Here is an 8374-nt window from a genome sequence, read left to right on the forward strand (position 1 = left end):
GGGGATATTCGGGCGGGGGTGCTTACAATTTATGCGGGCTGAAGTCGCTATCTAATAAAAATATGATTACGTGACAAAAAGATTATATATAATTGAATACAAGTTTTCATATAACAATTTCTTATTAAATGGTTTTATGGTCCAACTGAAAACTCATTAATTGATGTATCTATTGATGTATAATTAATTTTCTCGATAATAAATTTGTTGGTCCCTTAAGGTATGGCCACTTAAAAGGGGGGTGAATTGAGTGTTTAAAATTTTTCTCTCTTTTAATAAATATTATTGATTAATTATTTTCTCTAAGAATATATATAAATTATTTTCTTTTAATTAAATTATAGTTATTTAATTTTAAACAAATTAAGATTTTATAACTATGTATATGTAAATTTGAGATTAATAAATTACAAGTTACAAGATATAACAAGAATAAATAAATGAGGTACAAGACAATTTATAGTAGTTCGGTGTCTCTACACACATCTACTCCACTCTCCCAAGGCCTCAACCACTATTAGGGTTCCACTAATCTCACCAAGATTTTCACACTATCTCACCTGGAAACTAGATACACTTCTAGATTATAATGGATTCTAAGAAAACTACAAACACCAAGGTTTTGTTTCTATCTTACCTTAGAAACTAGATTCACCTAGATTCTAATGATTCTAAGAAACCTATACAATCCACAATAGTAATTTAAATGTTACAAATAATTTGTCCACACTTGGACATAAATAAGCAATTAAGAAGAAATTATGCAAGGCAATAATATTTAAATAAATAAATAAGTGGTGATCTCAGTTTGAATGGAAAAGATCGGATTCGGCTTTGCAATCTCTTTTTCTCCTCTTGCCTTGTGTCTCTTCGGTAGATGAACAATGAATTTTTGAAAGTCTTGGAATACTTGAAAATTAGCTTAAGAGCTTTTGAAACCTTTGGATGTACAATATGTGCAATAGATACTCAAAAAATGAGTTTGGGGATATTTATAAGTATTTTAACCACTAAAGAAAAGATTACTATGAAGTTTGAAATTCAAAAAATGTTTAAACTTTCTTCAACAATAAGAAAACATGTCTTATCTTTAATTCAAAATAAATTTACTTTTTATATGAGAAATTAAGATTTGAAAATTCAAATATAAACTTTTGATACATAAATGATTAAAACAAGAAAATATGTCTAAAAGTAATCTCTTTTAATTCAAAATAAATTTACTTTTTGTATGAGAAAGAGAAAACATGTTTAAAAGTAATTATCCTTTAATTCAAAATAAATATACTTTTTGCATAAGTAATAAAAGTATTTATTAATAAATGAAAATTCAAACATAAACTTTTGAGACATAAATAATCAAAAGAAGGAAACATGTTTAAAGATAATCCACCTTGAATTCAAAATAAATTTACTCTTTATACCCACTTTTAATTCAACATAAATTTATTATTTTTTATGAGAAAGAAATACATTTATATCATAAAAATATTTTTGTTAATCATCAAAACTTAATTAATATAAGCAAGTTGGCTCAACAAAATTAATATTTGATAATATCAATTTAATTATTTGAATCCAACCAGGCATGTTTCTTAATTAAGCTTTTTGATTTCTTTTCAATTTTTTTATCTTCAATGCATTTGATAATAATAAATTAGCACATACTAATGATTAAAAGACTAAGATGTTATATTGCATATGATACTTTTTTAATTTGATATGATCATGCATGCTACGCACTATATATCTCATGTAAGTTCTTCTTTTACTTATACACACATGAAAAAAAAAATTAAATTAATATATTGATCAATGATCATATGGACAAATGCATCCAAAAGGATATAATATTACTTAAGTAATTTTGATATATGCTCTCTATACAAATTAAGAAGCACTTCTCAAAAAATATATAGAAATTTCTCGAAAAAAATTCTTTTATCATTGGAATTGATTCACCAAGTTTTTTGAGTAATACTCATATTAAGATTGTTTTTGTTTGTAATATTCTATAATTCTATATGTATGAATCAATCGACCAAGATTTATAAAAAAAACCCAATATCAGCACAACCAAATATCGTACATTAGACAATACTTGACATGTCATATTGAGTAAAAATGAAATTAACAATCTAACAATTAATGTCAAGTTCCTTTAATGAAATAAAGGGGCATAAAGATTCAATAAAATCATCTTGATCAATAAGAAGTATAATTTAGTAACTAAAAACTAAATTTAGTAAAAACTAAATTTAGTAACCCTAGTGTTTGTATGATAGAATAGAACAGATTTGTGTCACAGTGTGTGCGTGTAGAGAGAGAGAGAGATTGAGGTTTTGGAAGCATGGTTACATAATATTAAACATGGAAAGGAAGAGAGAGCCAAACAGTAAGAGAGACAGAGCTATGGATTAGACACCGTAGAAGAAAGCGGAAGTGAAGCCTCCGTTCGTGAACACAGTACATAGAGACTCATTATTACTACTACGGTTAGCTAGCTAGCTGAATTATTGAAGGAGACGACCTTGCACGTACGACAGCCATGGATTCTCAGAACTCATCATCAACAGTGTTTGGAGCAGAAGCAGCGGTGGTGGATGCCCCGGCAGTGGCCGTCGGTGAAGCCCTCCGTCCTGCATACGGCGGCGCAGTGGCTCTTCTTCTCGCACTTCCCCTTGAACTGGTGGCTGTGCGACTCGCATGTCTTCGCCTCCGCCACCATGTTCCCCGTCTCTGCCACAGTACCAACACTCAAATATAAAAGGGAGGAATTCATATTTGCTCTAATTCAAATGTATAAAATCGTTTCTGTACTTTTTATAGAAAAAAAACGTTTTTGACTATTCAAACAAATTAATTACACCTTATAGCCACTTTTATGCAAGATACCAAAAATACCCTTAATGAGATTTTAAAATAGAAAACTCACATTGTCCTTAGTTTCTTTTACCAAAATACCCTTATCTCTTTCATATAACTTTTTTTCTCTCTCCTCTTTCAACATTCACGTTACTCTCTTTCTCTCCATTATCAAACTATCAAAACTCAGTAATTCTTCATACATTCAATCTTTTTGCTTGTTGAGTCATTCAATCTTCTTCATCAATCGCAGCGACCTTACTGAACTCCCATTCAACAAGTTTTTTTCTCTCCAACAAACAATTCCACTCAATCTCAAGATATCAATTTGATTTGTATTTGTTTTATTTTTTAAAATAATTTTTGTGTTCACATTGCTTATTAAGGCTGTATAGAATTATTGTAATTGTGAACAGAACATATTTTGATAGATATCATTCTAAATCTGTACTAATTTGGGTGATAAAAAAAAAATTTTGAAACTGCACATCGTTATCGGGTTTTGTGGGCCACAAAGCCCGATCAGGCTTTGTGACCCACAAAGTCCCCCATCGAGCCTTGTGGTTCACGAAGCCTGATCGGGCTTTGTCCTATCTGGCTTTGTGGCCCACAAAGTCCCCCATCGGGCTTTTTGGCCCACAAAGCCCAAAAATAATTTTTTTTCAATTTTTCTTGACTTTTTTTTTTCAAATTAATATGTTCCATTAATACAAAAATGATATTTTTTTACGTTTATTGGATTAATTGAATGTATATATCACAACAAACATTATTATCTTTCACTTTGTGTGAGAATATCCATCCACTATGAACACAACCAATACATGATCAATTGTTCTAACTAATATTGGACAAAACAAATATAATGCTACGATAATAAACTTACTCAAAAATAAAAGTGTAATTTCTTTACAATAATTTATATTTTGAGACTATTATTGAACAACTTAAAAAAATCTCATTGCAAAAAAAAAATAAAAAATCGGGCTTTATGGTCTACAAAGTCTCCCATCGGGCTTTGTGTCCCACAAAGTCCCATATCGGGCCTTGTGGTTCACGAAGCCCGATCGGGTTTTGTCCCATCGGGTTTTGTGGCCCACAAAGTCCCCCATCGGGCTTTATGACCCACAAAACCAGAAATTAATTTTTTTTAATTTTCTTGATTTTTTCTTCAAATTAGTGTGTTCCATTAGCACTAAAATGATGTCTTTTTACATTTATTGGGTTAATTGAATGTATATATTCCAACAAACATCATTATCTTTCACTTTGTGTGAGAATGTCCATCCATTATCAACACAACTAATACATGATCAATTGTTCTAACTAATATTGCACAAAACAAATATAATGCTATGATAATAAACTTACTCAAGAATAAAAGTATAATTTCTTAACAATAATTTATATTTTGAGACTATTATTGGACAACTTGAAAAAATCCCATTGTAAAAAAAAAAAAAAAAAAAAGGGCTTTATGGCCTACAAAGTCTCCCATCGGGCTTTGCGACCCACAAAGTCCCCCATCGGGCCTTGTGGTTCACGAAGCCCGATCGGGCTTTGTCCCATCGGGTTTTGTGGCCCACAAAGTCCCCCATTGGGCTTTGTGGCCCACAAAGTCCGAAATTAATTTTTTTTAATTTTCTTGATTTTTTCTTCAAATTAGTGTGTTTCATTAGTACTAAAATAATGTCTTTTTACGTTTATTGGGTTAATTGAATGTATATATTCCAACAAACATCATTATCTTTCACTTTGTGTGAGAATGTCCATTCATTATCAACACAACTAATATATGATCAATTGTTCTAACTAATATTAGACAAAACAAATATAATGCTATGATAATAAACTTACTCAAGAATAAAAGTGTAATTTCTTAACAATAATTTATTTTTTCAGACTACTAGTGGGCAACTTAAAAAAATCCCATTGCAAAAAAAAAAAAAAAAAAAAAAAAAAAAATCAAGCTTTATGACCAACAAAGTTTCCCATCGGGCTTTGTGACCCACAAAGTTCCCTATCGGGCCTTGTGGTCCACGAAGCCCGATCAGGCTTTGTCCCATTGGGCTTTGTGGCCCACAAAGTCCGAAATTATTTTTTTTTTTATTTTCTTGATTTTTTCCTCAAATTAGTGTGTTCTATTAGCACTAAAATGATGTCTTTTTACGTTTATTGGGTTAATTGAATGTATATATCCCAACAAACATCATTATCTTTCACTTTGTGTGAGAATGTCAATTCATTATCAACACAACTAATACATGATCAATTGTTCTAACTAATATTGGACAAAACAAATATAATGCTATGATAATAAACTTACTCAAGAATAAAAGTGTAATTTCTTAACAATAATTTATTTTTTGAAACTACTAGTGGGCAACTTAAAAAAATCCCATTGCAAAAAAAAAAAAATAATAAAAAAAAATCAAGCTTTACGGCCAACAAAGTCTCCCATCGGGCTTTGCGACCCACAAAGTCCCCCATCGGGCCTTGTGGTTCACGAAGCCCGATCGGGCTTTGTCCCATCGGGCTTTGTGGCCCACAAAGTCTCCAATCAGGCTTTGTGGCCCACAAAGCCCGAAATTAATTTTTTTAATTTTCTTGATTTTTTTTTCAAAATAGTGTATTCCATTAACACTAAAATGATGTCCTTTTACGTTGATTGGGTTAATTGAATGTATATATCCCAACAAATATCATTATTTTCCACTTTGTGTGAGAATGTCCATCCATTATCAACACAACTAATACATGATCAATTGTTCTAACTAATATTGGACAAAACAAATATAATACTATGATAATAAACTTACTCAAGAATAAAAGTGTAATTTCTTAACAATAATTTATATTTTGAAACTATTGTTGGACAACTTAAAAAAATCTCATTATAAAAAAAAAAAAAAAAAAAACTGGCTTTATGGCCTACAAAGTCTCCCATCGGGCTTTGTGACCCACAAAATCCCCCATCGGGCCTTGTGGTTCACGAAGCTCGATCGGGCTTTGTCCCATTGGGTTTTGTGGCCCACAAAGTCCCCCATCGGGCTTTGTGACCCACAAAGCCCGAAATTAATTTTTTTTAATTTTCTTGATTTTTTCTTTAAATTTGTGTATTCCATTAGCACTAAAATGATGTCTTTTTACGTTTATTGGGTTAATTGAATATATATATTCCAACAAATATCATTATCTTTCACTTTATATAAGAATGTCCATTCATTATCAACACAACTAATACATGATCAATTGTTCTAACTAATATTGGACAAAACAAATATAATGTTATGATAATAAACTTACTCAAGAATAAAAGTGTAATTTCTTAACAATAATTTTTTTTTTTAGACTACTAGTGGGCAACTTAAAAAAATCCCATTGCAAAAAAATAAAATAAAAAAATCAAGCTTTGCGGCCAACAAAGTTTCCCATCGGGCTTTGTGACCCACAAAGTCCCCCATCGGGCCTTGTGGTCCACGAAGCCCGATCGGGCTTTGTCCCATCGGGCTTTGTGGCCCATAAAGCCCGAAATTAATTTTTTTTAATTTTTTTATTTTTTTTTCAAATTAGTGTATTCCATTAGCACTACAATAATGTCTTTTTATGTTTATTGGGTTAATTGAATGTATATATCACAATAAACATCATTATCTTTCACTTTGTGTGAGAATATCCATCCACTATCAACACAACCAATATATGATCAATTATTCTAGATAATATTGGACAAAACAAAGATAATGCTATGGCAATAAATTTACTCAAGAACAAAAGTGTAATTTCTTAACAATAATTTATTTTTTGAGACTATTATTGGGCAACTTTGAAAATATCTCATTGCAAAAAAAAAAAAAAAAATCGAGCTTTGTGGCCCACAAAGTTTGTCATCGGGCTTTGTGGGCCACAAAGTTCGCCATTGGGTTTTGTGATCCGCAAAGCCCAAAAATAAAATTTTTTAATTTTTTTTGATTTTTTTCGAACTAGTGTGTTCTATTAGCACTAAAAATTTAAAAAATAATAATTATTAAAAAAATGTATTTAGTAGTAAATTATTTTTTTAGGGGGAATCAAACATGTGTTCGAGAGCCAACCAGTTATTAAAATATTAAAAAAATAATAATTAAAAAATAATAGTAATTATTAGAAATAATAATAATTTAATAGTTGAAAATATATTATTATAATTATGATTTGCAATTATTATTACAATTTAAAAATTAAATAATAATCATTGAATAACAAATTTTCAATTATATATTTAATAATACATATATATTTAAAATTTTTAATTATTATTATTTAATTAATTTTATTTATATGTAATAATACATATATATTTAATAATTAAAAAAGGGTGGAGGTTTATCGGGTTTGTTTTGGGGGTTAAATAGAAATTTAACCCTTTTATTTTTTTTTGTATTGAAGGTAGTTTGGGAATTCATTATCTTTGTCTTTATTCTTAATTTCTAATAAAAGTGAATTGTTGAAAAGTCAAAGATTATGATTCAAAGCGGTAAAGTGGCTATTTTTTGTAACTATTTGTTTGAAGGGGCTAAAAACGTTTTTTTGTAAAAAAATGGGATAAAAACAAATTTTGTATTTATGGGGGGTTATTTTTTACAATTTCCACTTTTAAAAACCCCTATATTTTACCAGATAATTAATTAAATGATAACAACATCTTCACTTTTTCCTGCAAAACATCCATATATATACATATATATATATATGTGGTTAAGGCAACATCTAGATGAGAATAAAATAATAAGAAAATATAATTACTCTTAACAAAATGGAAATAACACTTTCATAACAAAAAAAGGCATAGAATACTCTCAAGACGCAAAATGTTACGTCAAAAAACGCAAGGAGATTCGCAAATTCCTAGGTATATATGCTGTGAAACAATAAAGCTTATGCTTCCATATATGATCTTCAATATGTACATATGTATATATTCATTTGTGGGTGTGTGTGTATGTGTATGAAAGAGATGGAAGCTAAAGAAGACGAAGGCGGCAGAGAGAATGAAGTAATTAACCAGTGGCGGCGAGGAGCATCAGCACGAGGAAAACAGCTGAAACCAAACGCACCGAGAGCTCCATCTTCTTCTTCTTCTCTAGAGAGAGAGCGCCAAAGAGAGAGAGAGAGAGAGAGAAATTGAAGGGTTTAATTAGAAGATAAGAATAGGAAGAGGAGGGAGGTGGACTTTATAGCCCGGAGTGAGTACGATTTTGAGGGTGAGGGTAAGCAACTCTAATGGAGTTTCAAATCTGGGGGAGGACTGGCCCCCAAATCCATAGATCATTTGAGCCCTCCTCCCCCAAATAGACCAGATCTGCAAGGCAAATATGGAGGAGGGATGAATCTGGGGGAAGGCTGCAGCCCATGCTTGCCCCCCCCCCCCCCCCCCCCCCCCCAACAAAATCCGCCCCTGAGTACCCCATATGCTTTTTTGGCATCATCTAAAACAATAGTAGTATAGGTAGTGGTGATGCATAACATA

The 8374-nt window shown here is 30.8% G+C and overlaps 1 protein-coding gene across 1 annotated transcript; it reads right to left on the reverse strand.

Annotated features, from left to right (window-relative positions):
* Nucleotides 1-2396: 2396 nt before the first annotated feature.
* Nucleotides 2397-8027, reverse strand: LOC127810247 (defensin-like protein 2). Its single transcript, XM_052349624.1, has 2 exons — nt 7910-8027; nt 2397-2739 (listed from the first exon to the last, which is right to left on the reverse strand). Exons 1-2 carry the CDS (start codon nt 7971-7973, stop codon nt 2570-2572), a joined length of 234 nt encoding a protein of 77 aa, XP_052205584.1. The 5' UTR covers nt 7974-8027; the 3' UTR covers nt 2397-2569.
* Nucleotides 8028-8374: the final 347 nt, after the last annotated feature.

Source organism: Diospyros lotus, chromosome 9, assembly GCF_014633365.1.
Source record: "Diospyros lotus cultivar Yz01 chromosome 9, ASM1463336v1, whole genome shotgun sequence".
Lineage (NCBI taxonomy): Eukaryota > Viridiplantae > Streptophyta > Magnoliopsida > Ericales > Ebenaceae > Diospyros > Diospyros lotus.